The sequence below is a fragment of the Acipenser ruthenus genome, chromosome 3 (assembly GCF_902713425.1).
Source record: "Acipenser ruthenus chromosome 3, fAciRut3.2 maternal haplotype, whole genome shotgun sequence".
NCBI lineage: Eukaryota > Metazoa > Chordata > Actinopteri > Acipenseriformes > Acipenseridae > Acipenser > Acipenser ruthenus.
The window spans coordinates 55,887,266-55,912,018 of NC_081191.1; the positions used below are offsets into that span (position 1 = coordinate 55,887,266).

Genomic DNA, 24,753 nt, shown 5'->3' on the forward strand with positions numbered 1-24,753 from the left:
GATGACACAAAAATAGGTGTGGCAAACACTGTTGCAGCAGCAAAGGTCATTCAAAATGATCTAGACAGCATTCAGAACTGGGCAGACACATGGCAAATGACATTTAATAGAGAAAAGTTTAAGGCACTGCACGCAGGCAATAAAAATGTGCATTATAAATATCATATGGGAGATACTGAAATTGAAGAAGGAATCTATTAAAAAGACCTAGGAGTTCATGTTGACTCAGAAATGTCATCATCTAGACAATGTGGGGAAGCTATAAAAAAAAGTCCAGCAAGATGCTCGGATATATTGTGAAAAGAGGCATTCAGAACAGAAAATACGAGGCACTTTTTTACACAGAACCAACTCCCCAGTAATGTTGTTGAAGTGACACCCTGGGATCCTTCAAGAAGCTGCTTGATGAGATTTTGGGATCAAAAAGCTACTAACAACCAAACCATGTTCTAAATATGCAGTACATACATACAGCAATCCATTGTACTGAACCTTTATAATAATACGAGGCTACCTATGCTTTTTAAGAGTGTCTTGTGCTATTTTGCTTTGCTATGTAGTTAACTGTAAGTTTATTGTCCCACCTCAATCTCAGGCCACAGACAAGTTTGTTGTAAACTCTCCTAAAAATGCATGAAATTGAAAATGTTATTAAGGTACGACTAGTATACCAGTACCCTTTTTCCTTTGTAAGCATGGCCACACATACAAGCAAAATCACGTTGCATTCTAAGCATTTACCCAGTGATACGTTGTTTTAATTTTACAAAACCAAAACATACAGTATAACAAGTGTTCCGCGTTTTCGGGTTTTATCTTTTAAAAAAATAGTACCTACATACGGTAAGAACATGACATCAGTACAAAACAAGCCAGGTTTATTAGCCTTGAAATCATAAAGAGAAAAGAAAATTGACAGAACTGGGTGGTGCAAGACATGGGGAGACGCGTCAAAAATCATACTGGACATTTCCATCAATGCGTGCCTGTGGCAAAGTGGTTAACAGTGTGCAGGTGCAAGTGATCAATGAACAGACAGACAATTATAATCCGGGTGCAAAGTTGTTTAATGGGTTTGTATGTCCAGTGACTGACAGCAAAACAAACAGTAAACAATAATGATGGTAAGTAATACAGCGGCGTGTATTACTTACTTTGTAATCCCCAGGTTGGTCCTGAAATAATAGTCCTGTTTATTGTACACCCACACGAAACACAAAACACATACACAAGTCCATTAGTGCGTTAATTTGTGCTTGTGGTGCAACTACAGTTATTTGTGATACAAGTGCAGTGCTGGTCCGTTGTTTGTGCTGGCCTCTGGCGACAACTCTGGAACGTGTTAGCTGTCTAATAATAACCGCCCCTTTTCTAAATGATCAACTTCCTTTTAACCCTCGGAACGAAGTGTCAGGGCAAGCAGTCCAGGGTACTCTGTTCCCGTTACTTAGCGCCCTCAGAGGTCGGGAGGGAGATTTAGCTGATGGACAGACAGTACTGTCGTATGAAGTCACCAATACATACCTCTCTGCAATTGGCTGTCCAGCAAAGCACAGCTCTCTGAAAACTCATTAACACTGTGCTGTCTTTTTATTAAGTCGCATAAATGGATTGCTTGTCTCTCAGCTCACTTTAATGTTTTATTTTAATGTGTCGCTTATTTTTTTTCTTTTACTGTCAGCGTGAACATGTACCTCAATGCAGCAGTAATTTGCAGCACTATGCATCCTCTGCCTCATCTGACCCACTTCTGCTATTTTTGCTTTTTGTATACTTCGAAACAATTGTTTTCTTTTGAATATTCATAAACTGATTTACGTTTTCTTCCCATTCCTCATCCACTAAAAATATAATATTTTCGTGCAAATATTTCAATTTAGTTTTTGATCAAGCTAGTATTTACTATGCCAAGCAGTTGCCACAATAATAAGACTTTGATTGGCCAACATAATCAGGTGATAATGTGTTTATGAAGTGACAGAGAACCACAGGTTGAACGTAATTTGATCCTCTGATGTCTAAACGTCTGCTGTATCCTAGGATACAGTATAGGGCTGCTTATTACAATGTCATAGTAAAAATAAAACAGCATTTTAATAAAAATATATCGTATTGCCTAGAAATAGTACCGGGACAATATTGAATAATAGACGAAAATCGGGTATAAATCAGTAAAAAACAACGTCCAGTTAAAAAAAAAAAAAAAAAAATCTTGTAATTTTTTGGTAAAATTCGGAATAAACCGCAAGTGCGGAACTAGGGTGACCAGATAGCAAGAGTGAAAAATCGGGACACTCAGTTGGTGAGGGAAGGAAAGAAACCTTGTGAACTACTGCACAACGCAAGCGACACAAACTACGTATTTTTCTTTCGTAAATAGGCTTTTTTTTATTCCTTCTCCATCTTGTGTGCATTGCACTTAGGCAAAAACAAAAACTTAGAGAAATATAAATTTAAAAAAAAATACTCCAAAGCAGTTAACTTTCTTGTTTACTGTTCAAATGACAATGGTGTTTTAATCAGCCGTATCAGTGCATCTGTACTGGCTTTTCTGTGACCTGCTGTACTGTGCGCAGCAGGTGGGACAAAGTCAGTGCTGCATTGTTTTGATTTAGGTTGCTAAAATCTAGTTTTCAACATTAGACGTAAAATACAAAAATGGACGACAAAGCAAAACAAGCAAGTATATTTCGACAGAGGATCGTGACAAGACATTTCCCAAAGAAACTGGACATGCAGATGGAGGTAATTGTTTTGCACATCTTGTAATGTGACTTAAAGAAAATACGATCGATCGCTATAACTTCAGAATCATTCATTAAACAAAAGGCTACTACAGAGGCTGCTGAACAGAACGTAAAACAAACAGCAGCTTTCAGAAAACAAACTGGAAAGTCAGCGCAGAGATAAAAGTATTCCTGTGTCGGTTGTAGCCAAGTTAAATCAGCACTACAGGTCCAGTCAAGCACAGCTACCTCGGTTCAAACAACCTACTGTTTACTTTTTAAACAGTTAGCATTTTAGACCCGAATAGGCACGTTTTCTTTGTTTTGACTCAGTACTGATAAAATAAATTCCTGGATGGGGCAAATAACATGACAATGAATGTGTTGCATATATGGATTTTATTAAAGAATGCCAGATACCTTTGGATAGCCGAATTTTGGGACTGGTTCTAATTTATGTCCACATCTGTATAACTTGCAAAGCTTTGCCTTACACTTCCAACCAATTCAGTGGATGCAGACTTGCAGTCTCAATGCATGGACAAGTCCACACCAGACAGAGAATGTTGACAGCAACTATTGGGAGATGTTGCCTGCTTGCCTTTTAACAAATGACAGCACTCTGTTTTAGTAAGGAAACAAGTACCACTATTTTTAGGCTTATAAAGTGCTCTAAAATATTAGGTGTATTTAATGTTTAAACAGGTCCGTGAAATGTCCATGAAATCCTAATTATAATCCTAATCCTAACTGGATGACTTGGCCATGCGCATAACATCCTTTTTGCCAATGACATAACTGTAGAACTCCTTGCAGCTCGCGCTGAAATTGCAGTTTTACTTTTGAGCTTTGAGTACTCTCGCAAGCTTCAATTCACAGTCACAATAAATAAAAATAATAATAATAATAATAATAATAATAATAATAATAATGTTGCATCCCACCGGTGTGATGCCTCACATCCAACTCGCTGCCTTGTGATGCTACACTCTTTTTTTACACAATTTACAAAATGTCTTTGTAACACAGTCATATGATTGAATCCAATTTTTTATTTTTTTTCCCATTGCGTTCGGTACTTGCACTTTTTTTTTGCTTTTTAGGGACAGGTTTGTCAACAACACCAGCCACCATGACACTTCGCCAGTAAAACACATACCGCATACCGCATCATATGATTGCAGGTTAACGTGATTAGATAGCCGCATAAATTTTAATGCAAACAACCACTCAAACAACACACTCTAAACCAGTACAGTATGCTGTTGCACCGCAAGACAGTACAGCAGCCACATATGGCATTTTCTAACGAGAAAATAAAAAATATCACATTTTATGCCTGGGTTTTCAACATTTACTCTAAAAATCGGGATAAATGGCGTCCCGACAGTACCTCGATCAGGACGCGGGACAAAGCCCCTAATATCGGGACAATCCCGATTTTATCAGGACGTCTGGTCACCGTACGCAGAAGACTAAGTATAAGCGATGTTAACTGAAGATCTACTGCATGTATACATGTAGTAGTATTCTATTTAAGTTATTGTATGTTGGAAGTTCAATTTTTTTAAGTGCTGTAAATATCTACAAATCTCATTTTACAAATATTAACCTTTTGTTTTCTTGACAAGTGATACTTTCCATGATGTTTAGGGGATTTAACTGTCAACGACAACAGAACGTAGCTACCTGAAGTTGACCAATACAGACGATTTCTGGCCAACCGTGAAATCTCATTTTACAAAGCAGCCACGCCGTTCAAAACGCCGCTCCACTACTCAACCCCCACAGCGTCTTCATTATAAAGACTGGCCCATTGCCAAGCTTTGAAAAGCCATGTTCGACAAAGGCATTAATATTCCTGTTGGAAGCGATCGGCTCCCTCTATTCAACCTCTATTGTGAAGCTGTGTCTGCTGAACCTGTCTTTCCTCCTCGCCGGCAAGCAACTACAAGAGGGCGCCCTTCTCCCACTCCACACACTGCACCCGCTGCCACAGAGCCAGTTCAACTCTCCGCTCTAACAGAATATCCTGTCCTCCACCTTCAACAGAGCACATTTAATGATTTAAAAGATCTCATCCAACACATTGCAAACTCCATTTCAACCATTAACGCCCGGCTCAACAACCGCGTCATACCATCAACAACAGCGGCCATTCCTATCTTGTTTTCAATCTCTAATCCTGCAGTAGCTTACGCTTCCGGTACTTCATCTTTGGTCCTCTCTGTTGACATCCCTGAACACAATCTCGTATCAGCAATTCCATCTGGTTCCCACTCAGCCTCTACCATCAGGTGTCACTCTCTATCACTTAATATCCAAAAACAAATAATAGAAGGTAAAGACATCAGCTTAGTTTCTATACTTATTGCCACTCTGAGTTTTTGGACTACCACACTGTGGATTGTGGGGACCTATCAGTTACCCTCAAATCCTGTGACCCACGCCTTCTAAAGAATTTAACCCTGGGGGAGTTTGTTCTCACTTTTTTTTATCTACTGTGACGTTCTTTGCATAGTTTATCCACACCACCGCCAAGAGCTGGATCAATATCTATTTTACATTGTGGAGCTCTCAGGTTAGATACGGGAGTACCATGTTCCACGAGTACTATAAAGCATTCTCCGCTTTGGGCTCCCGAGTGGCACATCCAGTAAAGGCGCTCCACGTGGAGTGCAGGATGCACTCTATAGTCTGGATGTCGCGAGTTCGAGTCCAGGCTATTCCTTTGCCAACCGAGGATGGGAGCTTCCAGGGGGCGGCGCTCAATTGGCCGAGTGCCGCCCGGGGGGAGGGAGGGTTAGGTCGGCCAGGGTGTCCTCGGCTCACCGCGCACCAGCGACCCCTGTAGTCTGGCCGGGCGCCTGCGGGCTTGCCTGTAAGCTGCCCAGGAGCGACCTCCGACGCTGTAGCTCTTGGGTGGCTGCATGGTGAGTCCGGAGTGTGAAAAAAAGCGGTCGGGTGATGGCATAGGCTTCGGAGGACAGCGCATGTTCGTCTTCGCCCTCCCGAGTCAGCGCAGGGGTGGTAGCGGTGAGCTGAGCCTAAAAATAATTGGCCATTTCCAAATTGGGGAGAAGATAATAAAAATCCATTTTAATCAGCATCCATTTTAATCAGAAGTAACCATACTGTTGATTGGTCTTCCCCTGAATTAGACCTCTATAACCGCATTTTCAGTGGTTTGCGAGCCAATGCTTGTGGAGTTTGAGCATTCATAGCCCATTCTACCTCCCTCTATTCAAAAGCAGCTTCAAGCTCATTCAAATCTGGTCAAATCTCCACCCCTCCACGCTCCAATACAAGATTATCCGCTCCAAACCCTATCCACGCATCAGCCCCACCCAACAGATCTTCAATCCATGACAAATATGGTCGCAATATCAAGTTCTCCGGTGCTAAACAGATCTGTAATAATTTCAACGCGGCTTTTTGTTACAACAAATCCTGCAAATATCTCCACATCTGCAGCTTCTGCGGCGACGCTCATTCCAAATCCATCTGCCCATCTCTCCCTAAATGACAATCAAACTTACTGTTATTATCCACACACATAAATTTCCAGCCTTAGGAAAAGCGCTTCATCGTCATCCAGACAAATTATTTACTTCTTACCTCATCAACGGCTTGTCATACGGATTCTCCACCAACCTATCTGAAATCCCATTATCCTCCTACATATGCAAAAATCTTCACTCCACCGTAACCAAACCTCAAATTGTCAGTTCTCTCATCCAAGCCGAAATTGATAAAGGTTTTATGGTCAGACCGTTTTCAACTCCTCCATTTTCCATCTGTCGCATCAATCCCATAGGCATTGCCACTCGCAAATATTCAGGAAAGAAGCGCCTTATCATCGACCTATCAGCACCTCAAGGTAGCCTTACAAGCAGTATAAATTATCTTATTCCACATGATCAATTCTGCTTACATTACATTAAGATATCAGACACCATGAAATCTACTAAAACAGCAGGTCATGGTTCTTGGCTGGCTAAAGCTGATATCTCAGACGCTTTCAAAGTCATGCCCATCCATCCCTCCCTACGTCACCTCTTCGGAATCTGCTGGGACAATAAATATTATTTCACTACTCAGCTCACCTTCGGCTGCCGTAGAAGCCTGAAAATATTTGACACTCTCTCCAAAACACTGCTGGATCCTCCTCAACCACTTGATGGATGATTTCCTCCTCATATCCCCTTCTTCAGACCCTCCAGCTCAAGCAATCAGTCACTTGAAGACCCTGTTTTCTTCACTCAGCATTCCACTCTCAGAAGACAAGATCACCAGCCCAGTCAATTCACTGTAATTTCTTGGAATACCACTTGATACAGTACAATTTGATGCCAGCCTCCCTCCTGATAAACTAGAATGCACTCGCTCCCTCATCAATAGCTTCCAGGTTTCCACTTCCATCAAGAAACGTGATATATTATCTCTTCTCGGCCATTTCAATTTTGCTCTAGCTCCTGCTATCAAATCATCCTACACTACTGGCTGGTCAACATTTTCAACCTTTTGTGCTCAAAATCATATCCAGCCTATCCTGTTTAATCAAGACTGGATCTTAGCTTTCATCGCACACGCAAGAGATTCTCCTGCTACTATCAAATCATAAATCTCCAGAATCCAGTACTTCTACCATCTCATGTCCATGCCTTCTCCAACTCCTATCCATTCCTGCAGTTCGTTTGACACTCCGAGGGATTCTCAAGAGTTCCCTCCTGCCCCAACCTCTTGTTTACCTATATCAACAAAAAATAATGTACTTGTATGTAAAAATAATGTGATATCTTGTGACAATTGTAAGTCGCCCTGGATAAGGGCATCTGCTAAGAAATAAATAATAATAATTGTAAAATTTTAACATTACTTCCCTTGATTTAAATTCAACACTTCTCACAATATATCTGATCATCTTGTTGGCCTTTTTATAGCTTCCCCACATTGTCTAGATGAAGACATTTCTGAGTCAACATAAACTCCTAGGTCTTTTTCATAGATTCTTTCTTCAATTTCAGTATCTCCCATATGATATTTATAATGCACATTTTTATTGCCTGCGTGCAGTACTTTACACTTTTCTCTATTAAATGTCATTTGCCATGTGTCTGCCCAGTTCTGAATGCTGTCTAGATCATTTTGAATGACCTTTGCTGCTGCAACAGTGTTTGCCACACCTATTTTTGTGTCATCTGCAAATTTAACAAGTTTGCTTACTATACCAGAATCTAAATCATTAATGTAGATTAGGAATAGCAGAGGACCTAATACTGGTCCCTGTGGTACACCACTGGTTACCTCGCTCCATTTTGAGGTTTCTCCTCTAATCAGTACTTTCTGTTTTCTACATGTTAACCACTCCCTAATCCATGTGCATGCATTTTCTTGAATCCCTACTGCGTTCAGTTTGAGAATTAATCTTTTATGCGGGACTTTGTCAAAAGCTTTCTGGAAATCTAAATAAACCATGTCGTATGCTTTGCAATTATCCATTGTCGATGTTGCATCCTCAAAAAAATCAAGCAGGTTAGTTAGACAGGATCTCCCTTTCCTAAAACCATGCTGACTGTCTCCCAGGATATTGTTACCATATAGGTAATTTTCCATTTTGGATCTTATTATTGTTTCCATAAATTTACATATAATAGAAGTCAGGCTTATTGGTCTGTAGTTACCTGGTTCGGTTTTGTCTCCCTTTTTGTGGATCGGTATTACGTTTGCAATTTTCCAGTCTGTCGGTACAACCCGTGTCAAGAGACTGTTGCATGATCTTGGTTAGTGGTTTGTAAATAACTTCTTTCATTTCTTTGAGTACTATTGGGAAGATCTTATCCGGCCCAGGGGATTTGTTTATTTTAAGAGCTCGTAGTCCCTTTAACACTTCTGCCTCTGTTATGCTAAAGTCATTTAAAACTGGATGTGCTCATGTGCTTATCTTACCTCACCACGTGAGGCCCTGCTCTATTTCCTTTCGGGACGTGGTCCACTTTACGCTCCCTGTGCTCGAGTCCCAGACTAACCCATCTGCTCTGTTTTACAGGTTCCCTGCAGGACACCTCTCTGCTCTTGGCTTTGGAGGCCTGTGCCTCACCTCATTTGAGTCAGGGAACCCTTTACTGTCATTTCCTTCCTAACCGCACCAGGACTGTTCCTATCGCCCGAGAGGCGCCTCTGCCAAGTTAGAGCCCTTTTATGTTTTCATATCCTCGGGCTAGCACGCTTCAAGACCGAGCCCTTTTCTTCGAGCAGGACGGCTCCCCAGTCGGGGATCTCTTCCTATCCTAATTTCCAAGTCTGGACCCTCTCAGCCAGGTTCTAAGTCCGAGCTAGCAGCTCACTCCTCTATCTTAAGTCCGGGCTCTCTCCGCCCGCTACTGTCCCACTAACAGCTCGTTTCTGCTTCCTCTGTTCTATCCTCATTGCACCAGCTCATGGCCCGTAAACTGTTATTATTGTCCCAGCTGTTCTTAAAGATCTATGGAGACAGTGATTCCAGGACAACCTAAATATCTGAATATCAAAAATGCTGCAGTGGGCACAAATGTGTATGTTCTTTGTAGGCAGATGAAGTAATTTCTGTTAAAAATAGTAGAAGTACAGGTATATGGATACATAGAGGAAGAGGGTAGCTATAAACAATTTCATGAGTATTTACATCATTCATTTAAAAAAAAGATTATAAATCTCACTTTCAAGAGTACTAGGAGAGAAGCATTGTGAGTGGAGAAGGGCTTGCAAAGTTTGAAGAAGCAGCAGTTCGCCAGTGGGCATAGAAGTTGGCATGGAAGAGGCAGAGTCAGTGACACATTCTGGACCAGGCTGTAAATACAAATTTAGAGAAAGAGTAGTATGTCAGCAATAACTGATAAGCATCATTCTATATACAGTGAAACCCACTTAATATCACGTCAAAGGGACTGAGCATAAATTGTGACACTAAGCAGTGTTGACATTATCAGTAGTTCATCAATAACCTAACAAACCAATTCACCACGTACACATTTAAACAAATTTAAGCTCTTTTAAGTCCTCATCCTTTCCTGTATGCATTATTTTAGTAGTAGAAGCCACTTGTTATAGGCACTCACAATTTCATTCCTGTTTTTAAGAATCTTTAAGATCAATGACAGGTGTGAAGAAAATATGTAAGCTAGTTTGTTTTTTGCTCTCCTTTCTCGGATTGAACAATTATTTCAGCATTCGTCACTATGTTTAAATCTTTTAGTTTCTAAGACTTTTTCATTTTAATATGCAATGGTAATAACACAAAAACACTACACACTTTTGATCTCCACGATCATGTGACCACAAGGATGTCGAGAATGGTGTATACAGAATGTGTCAAAATACAGTACAGTTGATGCAGGCATTTGAAGTGATATTAAGGGGAATGGAAATCAATTGTATGACTGTTGCATTTCCTTGATATTAAGCAAAGTGTGACATTAAATAGAGTTTGTTTCCACTGACTCCCATTATATTATGGTCTGTATTTGATGATAATAAGTGGGGTGTGACATTAACCGGTTGATATTATGCATGTTTCACTATATGTAAAAATGCAAAACCTACATACATATGTACATAAAGACAGACCTCTCAATAACCTGTGTTAAAGAAAATGTGTGGTCCCTATTTAATACAAGGAGGGACTTAAATGGCATTCCATTGACACATGTCCATTCGTGCATTCAGCTGTATTGTAGAATCCAGCTATCACATCCAGATGTAGGATTTCATTCATGTATGTAGCTATCGTGTGTCTTTTCATCCTCTCCTTCTATATGTGAAACTTTATATGCACAAGTGTGACAAATGTATAGACAAACAGGTCCCTCAGCAGGGGATGACTGAAGAAATGTAACATTTTTCTATTACATAAAAACACAAACACAATATTCCCTTTGCCACCCCTTCGGCCAAACTTCCTTTAATAATTTATACAGTTTTCTCTTCCCTTTATTCCCAGTATCATTAGTTTGCCCTTTGTTTGACACACTGAATAATTATTGACCTAAAAGTCAGGAACTAAAATCCAGCTTTCTAAACTGTGAGCTTTAAGAAAAGTGATCTGATTCCTACATAGCAAATAGCTATGTGTTAGTGTGGCAGTTCCCATCTTTTTATTTAAAGATTGTAGACACAAGACATTCCAGTAACACTTGTCATTCAAATGATAAATGTATCCAACTATTCAATTCATATAAAGTAAACATATGTCACAATATATTATACATTATTCATAAATCATCCAAAGCATTAAGGCCTGTCGGAGTTTGGGTAACTGCAAGGTAACGACACCCTGATTGTGCCAAGATCTGCTGCATTTCTGTCTGCTGGGGTGTGAGGATGGTAACCCATATTCTGAACTTCCTCAATGTTGTTTAGCTTCTATGTTTAATGCCACTTTCAGTTTTCTCTGTGGTTGGTTTTTTGGGGGAAAAACACTGTAGTTGTGTTGCTATCAGACTGAATGTAGGCAAACCACGTATGTCAGCATGACCTACACCTAGAACAGTATAATGTCAATCACAACAGACAACTGCTTCTCAAGATATTGCCTTCAATACTGTTTATATACAACATGTTCAATAGTAACACATTACAATTTTTTATGAAATTCAGACAGCAGTTCTCACACACATACAAAATGTCTTTATAATCTTGCAATACGAAAAGGCAAAGGGATACATTTGTATAAACTCACAGTATGTGGGACAGGCAGAGAAGTGGACACAATCAGTGCAAAAGGGTCCTCATTTTAAATACAAAATAACATGTATGTATCTTTATAGAATGTCTGGGAATTAGCCTACTGCTTGAATGAGACTGACATTTCTCAGATGACTTGATTTATAAAAATGTAAAAAAAATCACATGATCTTGAAGTAGTACTTTAGCTAACAGTGGTTTTGAATTGAACTTTATATAGTAACAAAAAGTTTTTTTTTTTTTTTTTGGATTGAGATGATACAGTTCAGACAGACACATTACACGTTTATGCCATTTTTAAGGAGACAACCATTTTTTAAAATCACATAAAAAGTTACCACTGTATTGTATGTTTAAAAATAATAATAATTATATAATAATATTGGGGGAGGCTGGGAAATAGCAGGGGGCTCTGCAAGACAATTCTATACCTTTTAAAGTGTTGCTCCTAGAAAACATCTGACATTAACACTAGAAACGCCACGGTAGTCATTTTCACGGGTTTGGATTTAAAATGTAAATGAATCTGCGTTTGTGAATGCAATGCGGTTGTCCTTTTTTTTTTTTTTTAAATGGATAACCGCATTGCATTGACAGTACGCAGATTCGTTTACATTTTAAATGTCATTAATCCCGCGGCGGTTCTAGTGTTAAGGTATTTTAACAGCCTAATACAAAAATATTCATATTCTTCCCAGAGATTCATGATTCTTCAAAATTTAAGGGTTGGAGTTTTTTTTCACTTTTCAATACAAAGAATCAATGTCTCTGGCTCAAAATCCTACTCTCCCCCTATCTATATGAACACGAGTATTCAGATCCTCATTCATTTATGGGGATTGCATGTTCTTGCATAGCTGAAGTAGTTTATTGAGGAGATCACCTTTGCTGTTCTGGAGGGCTCTCAATAGCTTTCCAACCGTGGTTCCTCGCTGGCCTTCCCTCATCTTCCACATCTCAAGCATCTGGTAAACCTTCTCCTTCAGTCCATCCCTTTCGTAGTCGTGATCAATCACTTCAATTTCTGGCTCTCCAATGCCAAGTTTCCGGGCACAGTGTTTCCAGTTTCTGCCAAGGTTGTCTCGAAGCAGTTGAAGATGTTCTTCCTCAACTGGATTATTCTCTAAATAAAAAAGAAATCAGAAAAAAACACCAAAATGCATGAGGGTATGGTAATAAAAAAAACATATGATTTACAACCTGGTATGGAATTTGACGAAAGTGCTGCTAAACACATTTAACAGTGGCAGCTCGTCATACGGGGCTGTGGAGGCTAAGCCTACGTGTAACTGTGTAAAAGTAAAAAAGCATCTTGAGGCATGGAATGCAATTTAAAAGTTAAAAAAGTGGTTAAAATGTAAAAAAAATTTAAACAATACACACACCTTACGTAAACAATTGTAGCAACACATGGGAACATGTAACACAATAAAATAAACTACTGACTAGGTAAGCTTATATACAGCTGACTATCATCAGCCCCACCCTCTGAGCTCATCCAAGTGAGTAGGGAGTAATTATTTCAAAATATTTTATAAAACATTAATTTGCATACTTTACCTATAAAAAAATGAACATTCACCCGCCCTTCTTTAATCGGAGTAGTGAGCTCGCTCTCGCTAGCTATAATATAAACTATTATGTGCTTTGGGTGCGCGTGCCTACTCACGCTCGGCTCCACAGCACGCACAGTGCATCAACCACGCACAGTCCAAACCGTGGCCGAATTAAAAAGTAGGTTATTTTCTTTTTACTGTGCATTTTGTATTTTAAAACATCATCGCTCCTGCAATATTCTTCCAACAAAAGTGTGCACCCTTTCATTAAAGAATATAGCATTTCTCCAAGTTTACACAGATTACTGACTTTTCTTTCTTTCTTTCTTTCACAGGTCTCCCAGTAACAACACCAATACCCCCTCCACCGGTATGTACATAGATTTACATTTACAAATTAGAACTACAAGCAGTTAGTACAGTTCATGTTTTATTCCAGTCCTTTCAACACCGTTCAGTCCTTTTAACCAGTGCAACATTAAGCACACTACATTGAAACGGCAAATGTTAGCACTCATGATTTTTATTCAGGGTTGGAATTACCAACTCCCTCACATGCAGGCATCCCTGGGTGGTGGCGAACTAGCCTCCCCAGGTGATGGCGAGTAGGCCTCCCCAGGCGATGGTGAGCAGGCCTCCCCAGGCGATGGCGAGCAGGCCTCCCCAGGTGGTGCTGAACAGGCCACGCCAGGCGTTGCAGGCTTAGCCTCTCTAGGTGGTGCAGGCTTTGCAGCCCTAGGCAGTGCAGGCTCAGCAGCCCTAGGCGGTGCAGGCTTTGCAGGCTCAGGCACAAGTTGGGAGGTAGCTTCAGCTCCTCTGGTGGTGGTGGCAGGAGCAACAGGTAGTCTCTCTCTAGCGGTGGAGTCAAGAGCAACAAGTAGTCCCCCTCGCTGTGGAGGTGGGAGCAGCAGGTAGTCTCCCTCTGGCGTTGGAGGCGGGAGCAGCAGTTAATCTCCCTCTAGCGGTGGAGGCAGGAGCAGCAGGTAGTCTCCCTCTAGTGGTGGAGGCGGGAGCAGCAGGTAGTCTCCCTCTAGCGGTGGAGGTAGGAGCAGCAGTTAATCTCCCTCTAGCGATGGAGGCAGGAGCAGCAGTTAGTCTCCCTGTAGCGGTTTAGGCGGGAGCAACAAGTAGTCCCCCTCTGGTGGTGGAGGTGGGAGCAGCAGGTAGTCTCCCTCTGGCGTTGGAGGCGGGAGCAGCAGTTAATCTCCCTCTAGCGGTGGAGGCAGGAGCAGCAGGTAGTCTCCCTCTGGCGGTGGAGGCAGGAGCAGCAGGTAGTCTCCCAGTAGCGGTGGAGGCAGGAGCAGCAGGTAGTCTCCTTCTATCTCTGGAGACTGATGCGGCTCTCCCTTGGTCACTGGAAACTGGTGCGGCTCTTAATTAGGCTTTGGACACGCTGGTTTCCCCTTCTTGGGCTGTGGACGCTGGGTCTCACCCCTCTTGGGCGCTGGAGACGTTCAGCCAAAGCTGTATTAATAATAATACACTGTGGCAGAGCAGGGCTCTGCTCTTGTAAATATTGGCAGGGCTGGGGTTAAATTCGCCTCCCTGCCCAGGTTTATTGTGTCAGGTGACTTGGGGTTGATTGGAGTAATTAACAATCAATCAGCACCCAGCCACCTGACATAAAATGAGGCCTCAGCTCCTCATTAGGGAGAGGTAGCTGAGGAAGCAAGTGTGTTTTTTGTTGCTTGCTGTTTTTTTTCTTTGTGTGCTGAATTTTTGCAGTCCAGTGAAAAAACGTTTTCAAATGTTCAGGTTTTTTTGTGTTTTACACGGTTTCTCAATTTGCCACAATACTTGGACAATGTTAAGATTATTGCCACAATCATTGGCGAACTCTATTTGTTTGCAAGTACAGTACTGTGCTTCCAGTTCCCAGAACTGTTGTCTGCAAAAGGTAAGACGCAAATTTTTCACAGTAAAGGCCATTGCACACTGGATCCATTCCGTCATTTAGCATCCGTCATCCGAAAAAGTTGTGCGTCAATCCATTGCACACTAGATGTGTTAATATGTGCAGTGGAGGCTTTATAGTAAATATACCTAGTTTCAGCATTTTAATACAAAATAAATACAATTCTGTTGATAATTCTTACATAACTTTGAACACAAAACAATGTTAAATGCAGTATAAACTTAATGATCTGAAAACGCTGATGGAAGTTAAAATGTTTGCTAATTTTATGTTTCTATTAGATCTACAATAATGTTGTTACTCAATACATAATAAAAAAAAACATATGATATTACACAACACAGTTGACATAGCATCAGAAACCATATGACCAATATTTAATTTTTCAAACATCACTCCTGTAATAAATATATCTAAAAGTTGGGAAGCTAGCAATGAGCTACCAAAAATACTTTACCATAATGACCTTCTACACTCTGTGTATGGAGCCAGAAATTCCATCACTTTCATGAACTGCCCCTCTTTTTTGACTGTTGTTAAGCCCTGACCGCTCTTGCCCTGTCACGCTTCTTTCTCTCCAGGTTAGGCCATTGTTTCTTTACTTCCTCGACTACAATTGAAATAAAAAGTATATGCTTGTAATTATACTGCACAAAATCCACATCTTTATGTATGCTATCAGTTCATAATTTCATGTTTTATAATACATATCATTCATGCCCAAGTCCACGGCAATGTCTTTCCATATGGTTTCTTTATTTTTCAAAGTCTTTGTAATCTTTGTTGGATTTATCATAAAGTAATTTCTGTTTGGCTACACACACAATTAGTTTCTCCATTTTGTTCAGGGAACTGCAAGAATCCACGTGTCTTCCCAGGCGTTTTTCATTGGTCAATGTTATTTGTAACGCACGGCAAATTGGGCCAAATCGAACTTGTTTTGATTCCAAAATTGACGCATCACCGCCGTACGACAATTCCAGACTCAGTGTGCAGGTGCAATAGGGAATGCACATGACGGTTTTATTCTTCTTACATGCATGTTAAAATCGGATGCATGATTGGATCCAGTGTGCAATGGCCTTAACAAGTGTTTCTTAAATGTCTACATACCCCTAAAGAAGAGACCTTGAAAGTGGAACTTAAAGAAACAGGCGTTCTTTACAAACCAGACTGCAGGCATAATGATTACATGTCCCTGCTTAGTATGTACAGTAATTTCATATGATAGCGGGGTGGGGTCGTCGTCACAGCCTGAAACATTTGCAAAAAAAGTGTGAGAACCCCTGCTCTAAATCACTCCAGAAAGAGTGATAAAAAAACATAACAAGTGCTCTGGCTTTTCTGTTCCGTACCACATCATGGATCGTTATTGCTGTGTTACCTGTCCGACAATGTGGGCAATAATCTTTACACTATCAGTGCACTACTGCGGCCATTTTGAAAAGAGCTTTGAAACACACTTACAAGTTATAAGTGTAAAAAGTTGTCAGGATGTTAACAATTGCAAAACAGTAAATTTTCATTCATAGAGTAACGAGAACATTTGAAGTCCACCAGGAACTGGCATCCCTTTTATCTCTGCATGGCAGAACCCCTGGCTCTGCATTTTAATCAATTTAAAATAGCAGTAGAACAATTACGTTTGCCCTGGGATAAGCTGGTGGAGGTGACTACCGATGGTGCCCCGGCTATAACAGGTCCGAGTCCTGGGTTCATTGGATGTGTAAAGAAGGACATCAGTGAAAGAGCTGAGCTGCTGAAGTAGTTCCAGGTCATGGACTTTGTTGTGTCGACAGTTAACTTCATTCATGCATGTTCTTTAAATCATCATGAATTTCAGTAATTTTGTGAAAATATAAGTGCCATTTACGGTGATGTTGTGTACAACACAGACGTCAGATGGCTTAGCCATGGCAACGTCTTAAAGCGGTTCTTTGCGCTGAGAAATGAAATAAAAACATTTCTGCAAAAGAAAGGATGAGACACCTCTGTTATGGAAGACAGTGAATGGATTCCTGATCTTGCTTTCTTAACTGATATTACAGGTCATCTTAATGATTTAAGCCTGAAGTTACAGGCAGTCATCTTATTTCTGATATGTTTGAGGCTGTCTGTGTTTTTGCAATGAAATTAAAGCTGTTCACAAACCAGATTGAGAAAGGGCAGCTGACATACATTGAACATGTCAAGAAGCTTTCTACAGGACACAACATACAAATGGAAAACGCCATACAAGTGTACTGAAACAATTGCATATTTGAGCAGTTCAAGAGTGAATGAGCCTCATTTAAACTCTGTTCAGACCCTTTCTCTGCTGATGTTGACAGTGTCCCTGACGAACTCCAGCTGGAAGTCATTGAACTGCAGTGTTCCAACATGCTGAAGATCAAGCATAGGGAAGTGTCATTGTTGGAATTCTACTGATCTTTGGATCATGATCAGTTTCCCAATCTCTGCAGAGAAGCTTTAAAGCTGGTCTCCTTGTTTGGCAGTACTTATATCTGTGAGTAGGTGTTCTCCATTAGGAAGCTGAACAAGTTGCACCAGAGAACAAGACTGACGGATGATAACCTGCATGCTGCGCTTAGAGTAGCCACCACTTCACTGGAGCCCAACATCCAAACATTGGTGACCCAGAAACGCTGCAACATCTCCCACTGAAACATTTAATAGTCAGAGAGGGTGAGTACTAAATATCATATTATTATTGTGTTTAGCTACCAGGGTTTAAAACAAATGCATATGGTATGCAATACGTGGGAATAATTCTTTACCTCATGAATTTCGGCCCATGGAGAGTTGGCTTTCTCTGTATCTGGCCCCTCACAAAATATAGTTGTTCACCCCTGATTTAAGTGGAGCATTTACAAATGGAAAATTCTGTTTCATCATAAAGTTGTTCCCTAAGCCGATGAGTTCTCTTAGGAGGTGTTTCTATACGTGGAGACTACTGTATATAACAATTTGCCATATTGTATGTATTGCCTTAGAAGCGTTTCCCCCCTAACTCCCCACTTTCTATTATAGGAAAAAAAATACAACTTCCAAACACTGGATCACATTGTTAACTACCTTGTTAAACAAAGATCCAATTCCGTAGCAAAAGACTACCTGTACTGGTCTTTCACAGCTCTTTCCTACACTCTAGAAGAATGCGAACAGAAGCAGGGTAGGGTATTGAAAGGTAAAGAGCTTGAGAGGCAGGCAAGGAGTCTTGTTGTACATACGGTACTGTGATTTAAGCGATTCCTATGAAAAATGAAGATTCTAATGAATCGATAGGTACAGGTTAGCCATTGATTATTAAAAGATGTGATGTACTGATGCATCATCCATTAGAAGACCTTTAAAAGAAAAGTGTTACCACATTCCTCAAGTCTCTATTAATACTAAAGAGCCAGCTGCTTCGAATTTTTTTTTATTTTTACACCTTTCCCTTGATTTTATTTGCAATGATATTGACTGGTTGTGGGATCTATTGATCCACTATTGAGTTATTATCATTTTATCTGTCTCTTTCTTTATGCGTCTGTGAGCTTGTCTGGAAAATTGTAACTGCCAAGGACTGAACTGACTTACTAATTCCATTCAAATTGTGTGATAAAATGGCCTGTCAACTTGGTGGGCCAGCAGTTGAAAGGTCACATTGTCACATGGTTTGAATGAAGTGCAAGTTCAAGCCAAGAAAGACTGATACAGATAGAAATGATAACACAGCAATAATGGTCCCAAAACCCATAACCAAACAGAATGATTATAAACACATAAAAAGGGAAAGGTTGAACAATAAATTAACACTAGCACTACCGGAGCAGCCTTTTTAACCGCTATATTAAAATGCATATAAAACGACAGCAGCTTCGCACGCTACAAAACTGTTCTGTGTTAACAAAATTAGAAGTACCAAACCAGCACTACCAAAAGCAATCGTTTCGATGCATCGTGATTTATTTTTTTTTTTTTTTTTAAAACAATACAGTAAACGCAGATGTAACGTCAGACAGCACAGACATTATTGTTTTCCTCCAGGATTATGTTTGTGACACAGTTTTTGCAGCCTGCTTGGTACACGTGATGGACACCAGGCTTGGGGGTGGTGTTGGAAGGGGAGTTTTGATAGGTTGCATTGTGTAAAATGTTGCATATGTATAAATGCTGGGCTATAAAATGGGGTGGTTTTAGCAGCTTAGAGATGACTTTTGAGATGCAGCGGGAGCTTATGACACTCTGTGGAGCAGTAGAGAATTACAGTGCCCACATTTGTTTGTCTGAGTGTTTTATTTTTACCTGTCTTATTTTGTGCGACAGAGTTCGACTTTATTCTGTAACTTTATTTTCGTTTTGTAATATAATCGTGCACAACAGGACTACATTAAAAGTGTTCAAAAGCTCAAATGATGGAATTTACAACTGTTCAAAATGTGGATTGTTCAACTGTTCTAAAGATGGAAAGGTAAAACTGTTAAAAATGTGCATTGTTCAAATGTTCAAAAGATGGAAATGTGTTACTGTTCAAAATGTGGAGTCTAGTTTGTGCAATCAACACAGACATGTGCAGTGCACTCGCCACACACTGCCTTATTGCACACGACACAGCTGTCATGTGTCTGGTCTACTAGATCAACTCCAAACGTCATGGAATTATAAAACTGTATAGTCTCTGGGATCTTCTTTGCATCATTCCCGATGGTAATGGAAGGATGAAGCGTGCTCAGCAAAATGGTGTATGAGAGGAGCGTAGAGAGTGGAGAGAGAGAAAGCGAAACTAAAACGAAACTAATTTACAGGAACAGTGACAGCGACTGCCCAGCCTGACCTGTATAGTTTATTTATTACTTTTGTGTTCGTGATTATTTTTGTTTACCCTTTTATTTTGCTCTGTGAGCACAGTATTTTTGTTTGAATATTATATTTATTTTTGTTAATAAAAACGGCGCGCCGTGTCTTTATTATTTGGAAACTGCAGACTTGGTGTCAGTGTTCCTGCTTCTGCCGTGACGTCACCACCCAGCCACCCTGTCACTATCAGTAACCTCATTGTGATCACAGTAAGTTTCATCACTGTCTCTTAGTCTGGCGCATTTTCGTGTCCAGATTCATCTTCCAATAACTCCTGAAAGTACTGCAAGACTTGCTGTGCAGTTTGTCTATTCGTTTTCACTAGACAATAAGTATTTTTACAGTTGTTGATAAATAAATCACTTGTCTGAAAACAGTATCCTGTTGTAGCTATTCAAATAAACATGAAGCTTTCAAGTTCAGCAGCTCGATCACGAACACTAAGCCAAACCCAACGTTTTTACTATGCCGGTCAAAATGACAGCTCTGGTAGTTCTAGGTATAACGTATTATATCTCCACAAGTTTCTGCAACCCTAGGTCTACTGATGCTTTGAGATGTTTAATACATACTGTATATTTAGGAAAAGTCAAAAGAGCACAGGCGCCTAGCTGCGAAATCAGTGGAGAAAAATGCATTTAAAAACTGTATGTTCAACAACATATTGTAACAAATGTCCTTGCAAAGTTTGATCACATTCAGTTCACAAAATATAGCCTTCACTAGCCAAAGCGGTAAGACAGACAGCATATCAGAATTAGACTAAATGTACAGTGTCTTGCATAAGTATTCACCCCCCTTGGACTTTTCCACATTTTGTAGTGTTACAACCTGGAATTAAAATGGATTTAATTAGGATTTTTTGTCACTGATCTACACGAAATAGTCCATAATGTCGAAGTGGGGAAAAAAATCTACATATTTACGTATTCGCCCCCTTTGCTGTGACACCCCTAAAAAAGCTGTGGTGCAACCAATTGCCTTCAGAAGTCACATAATTAGTTGAATGGAGTCCACCTGTGTGCAATTAAAGTGTCACATGATCTCAGATTAAGTACACCTGTTTCTGGAAGGCCCCAGAGTTAGAGAGCATATCTAAACAAACAGCATCATGAAGACCATGGAGCTATCAAAACAAGTCTGGGGTAAAGTTCTGGAGAAGCACCAATCAGGGTTGGGTTATAAAAAAATATCCCAAACTTTGAACATCCCCCGGAGCACCGTTAAATCCATTATTAAAAAATGGAGAGTATGGCACAACCGCGACTCTGCCTAGAGAAGGCCGTCCACCAAAACTCAGTGACCAGGTAAGGAGGGCATTAGTCAGAGAAGCAACCAAGAGGCCAATGGTAACTCTGAAGGAGCTGGAGAGATCCACAGCTGAGATGGGAGAAACCGTCCATGGGACAACTATAACCCGGACGCTCCACAAAGCTGGGCTTTATGGAAGAGTGGCGAGAAGAAAGCCATTGCTGAAAAAAAACCCATATCAAATCCCGTTTGGATTTTGCCAAAAGGCATGTGGGAGACACAGCAAACATGTGGAAAAAGGTTCTCTGGTCTGATGAGACCAAAATTGAACTTTTTGGCCTTAGCGCAAAACGCTATGTGTGGCGCAAAGCCAACACTGCTCATCACCCTGAGAACACCATCCCCACGGTGAAGCATGGTGGTGGCAGCATCATGTTATGTGGATGCTGGGAAACTGGTCAGGATTGAGGGCAAGATGGATGGAGCCAAATACAGGGAAATTCTAGAGGGTCAGGTCAGGACAATGACCCTAAACACACAGCCAAAGCTACACTGGAGTGGTTTAAAAACAAGAACCTGAATGTCTTAGAATGGCCCAGTCAAAGCCCAGACCTCAATCCGATTGAGAATCTGTGGCAAGACTTTGCTGTTCACCAATGGTCCCCATCCAACTGGACAGAGCTTGAGCAATTTTGCCAAGAAGAATGGGCAAAAATTGCAGGATCCAGATGTGCAAAGCAGGTAGAGACTTACCCAAAAAGACTCACAGTTGTAATTGCTGCCAAAGGTGCTTCTACCAAGTATTGCCTCAGGGGGGTTGAATACTTATGCAACCAAGAAATGTCTTTTTTTTGTTTAATTAACTTTTGTGTCAGAATAAAAAAATATTTTGCACCTTCAAAGTGTTAAGTATGTTGTGTAAATCAAATGGTAAAAATCCCAATTAAATCCATTTTAATTCCACGTTGTAACACTAGAAAATGTGGAAAAGTCCAAGGGGGGTGAATACTTATGCAAGGCACTGTACCTACTACATGGCGGCATCTTTTAATTTTTACATGTGCATACAACAGACTGTCATTTTTTTTATCTATCTCATGTAACTGGTAGCTCACATTTTGTGAGTAAGTAAAGCTGTAAAATGTTTAGCTTCACTTCCTCTTTTACATTTACCGTCTGATTAAACATGATAAGTATGTGAAGTCTGGGAATTCCTTTCACAAATTTAAAATCGAGATAATTTAGTTTTCAGATTAACATATGTTTTTTAATCCTTTTTTCCTTCAAAAACACAAATTAAATGAATTGTCATTTTACAAATGGGTCCTAACATGAAAAACACAAGTTATTATTCCTTACCAAACATTTGTATCATTTCCACAGGACAATTGTTGCTTTGCGGACTAGACTGGCATGGTTCTGAGCTGATGGTCTGGTTTCCGATGCTCAGGTGGTTGTAATTGCCTATCTGCACTCCACTGGCATTGTTTATAATCCAGTTTCCTGTCCCTACAAAAACAGAAAAGCAGACCACACATAATTAATACTGTTTTCATGCTAGGCAATAATATTGTAGGTAGAACAAATTAATTAGTTTGGGAGATCTTGTGAGCTTGAGTGTAAAACTGACAGAATATTTCTGCAAAAGATGATTGGTTTGATGTCACAAGCAGGCAAATCAGAGGGTTAAATGCTTACCTAAAAAGTCATTTGGATTTAGCAGTCCTGGTATTGAAGCATAACAGTTATTAGGCCATACCCACTTAGTAGCAGTGGGGGTAGTGATGTTTTCTAAAATAAGAAGGGGGGGAGAGAACAAATTCACAGCTACTGAAACGTGAAATTATTTTTAGGTTTGAAAATCTTTTCCTACGAAATGTTTCTTCTGCCCCTACAGTACTGCCACTGATTGGTCAGCAGTGATATGTCTACCAGCATTAATTCCAACAAAAGTCGAACTATTTAATTAGGTAGCTACATATAAACTGCTGTATTTTGAAACAATCATTACACCATGTTGGAACATACGAAACACTTAACCAGTGGCGCTCCAATAGGTACACAAACCTACTACTACTACCTTCAATTTTAGTTCAACCACACAAATACAACAAAATAATTGTATCAATAATCAAATTCAGGAGTGTTCATAACAGTACAGTCACAGTACCTATAAAAATGCAGAATTAATTTGGAGAGCAAAGCCACTTATTCAGCTGCAAACCTCTCATCATCTGTAATGTCTTCAATTAGTCTTTGCTTTGCACAATATCATTAGACAGCGGAACACATTGGATTTTTGGTGCAGCCTCATTACCTAGCATTATCTTCAGGGATGTCCACACTGAGACAGGTAACCAATCTGTATGGGGCTGTTTTGCTTTTGTAATACGGAGAGAGGCTAGATAACTTTTTTTATTGAGTACAAACTTCTTTTGAAAATGTTACCACCACAACGAATAATAAGCAAATGGTGTGTAGTGGAAGTAGCAAGATTTCTCTGAAGATATTTCTGATAGACTTCCTAATAATATGACATATAGTATTTGTGGTTGACTCCATTGTATAAGGGGAATGAGGGATTGTTAAGCAAATTCTTATAAAACAAAAAATCTAGTAATTTGTGTTTTTTGAATTTGTATTACAAATAAAAAAGAACACACATTACTGTGCTTTAGTGATGTACAAATATATTTGGATGTGTTAACTATACCCTGTTCACACCGACCCACCAAACTAAATTACGCGTTTAGCCATCTTTCATTTACGATACGATAAGGCTTACATCTTGATTAGTATCACAAGGAAACACAGTTTAAAAGATAATATTAACAAGACTGGAATGAGTAGTTCAATTTGATACTGCAGCTTTGCACCATGAACACATTTATGTTGTAACAAGTGTGTGTGTGTGGGGGGGGGTGGAGTGCTAATGACCCACCAAGTACAATTTTTAGTAATGATATCTGTAGGCCTTTTGTTTTTGTGAAAAGAAAAACTAAGATATACCTTTATCTTGTGGTGGGTAAAGAGTTATAGGACTGAAGGGCATCCCCTGCGTAGCATCTGACTCTGGAACTGGAAACCCAGCTGGCAAAGAATTCATGCGCTGAAACTCAGGATTATATGGGAAAGGTGCGCCCATACCGTATGGATATGGACTACCCGGCACAGGCCCCACAGTTCCAGGACTGTTATACATGCCAGGGTAGTTAAATGGTTGGGCTTTAACTTCTGTCTTCTGACTGGTATCACTGGTATTAGGAAACACTTTGGATTCTTCAGGGGAAGACAGCCCTAAATAACGTTCCCTCTCAGGCACCTCTTTATTCCTGGCTGCAGATTCTCCAGTGGAAGCCTTTTCATAGGAAGGATTGTTGGAGACTCTTCTGTTTCTTTCTTCTCTAAGCGGATCAAGTCTGCTGCCTGAGGCATGCTGGCTCTCTTGGTGATCCATGCGGCTACCGTACTTGTGGTATTTGTACTCCCCGTCTAGTTTCTGCTGCAGAAGGTTCTCACCAGGGGCAGCATCCATCTGGATGGAATGCTCGGTAAAACTGTTTGAAGAAAAAATGATGTCCTCAATGCTGGTTTCAACAGGCAATTCTTGGGAGCTGCGCAAGGAACTAGGGTGATCTAAGTAAGAAAAATGAACATCCAATTACCAAACAGATAATGTCAACTACCAAGCTATTATTGTAAACAGATTTTAATGCACTGTAACAATGTGATGTGGCGAGAG

At 40.2% G+C, this 24,753-nt stretch overlaps 1 protein-coding gene and 1 long non-coding RNA gene across 6 annotated transcripts in view; both read right to left on the reverse strand.

Moving 5' to 3' along the window:
- Positions 1-212: 212 nt before the first annotated feature.
- Positions 213-9,611, reverse strand: LOC117394983 (uncharacterized). The gene is made up of 3 exons (XR_004543440.2): positions 9,425-9,611; positions 6,833-7,477; positions 213-5,773 (listed from the first exon to the last, which is right to left on the reverse strand). It is a non-coding gene; the product is annotated as an uncharacterized LOC117394983 (long non-coding RNA).
- Positions 9,612-10,829: 1,218 nt separating this feature from the next.
- The window catches only part of ripk1l (receptor (TNFRSF)-interacting serine-threonine kinase 1, like), a 38,828-nt gene continuing 24,904 nt past the window's right edge, over positions 10,830-24,753 (reverse strand). For 3 of the 5 annotated variants that reach the window (XM_033992979.3, XM_059014067.1, XM_059014074.1), the window contains 4 exons: positions 24,021-24,647; positions 22,710-22,802; positions 22,371-22,520; positions 10,830-12,570 (listed from right to left, as the gene is read on the reverse strand). In XM_033992979.3, coding sequence (XP_033848870.3) covers positions 12,278-12,570; positions 22,371-22,520; positions 22,710-22,802; positions 24,021-24,647 — 1,163 coding nt within the window. In that variant the 3' untranslated portion in view covers positions 10,830-12,277. Of the gene's footprint in view, positions 12,571-15,391; positions 15,529-22,370; positions 22,521-22,709; positions 22,803-24,020; positions 24,648-24,753 lie in introns of those variants that run through there. The other 2 variants (XM_059014082.1, XM_033992981.3) reach the window with 2 other exon arrangements.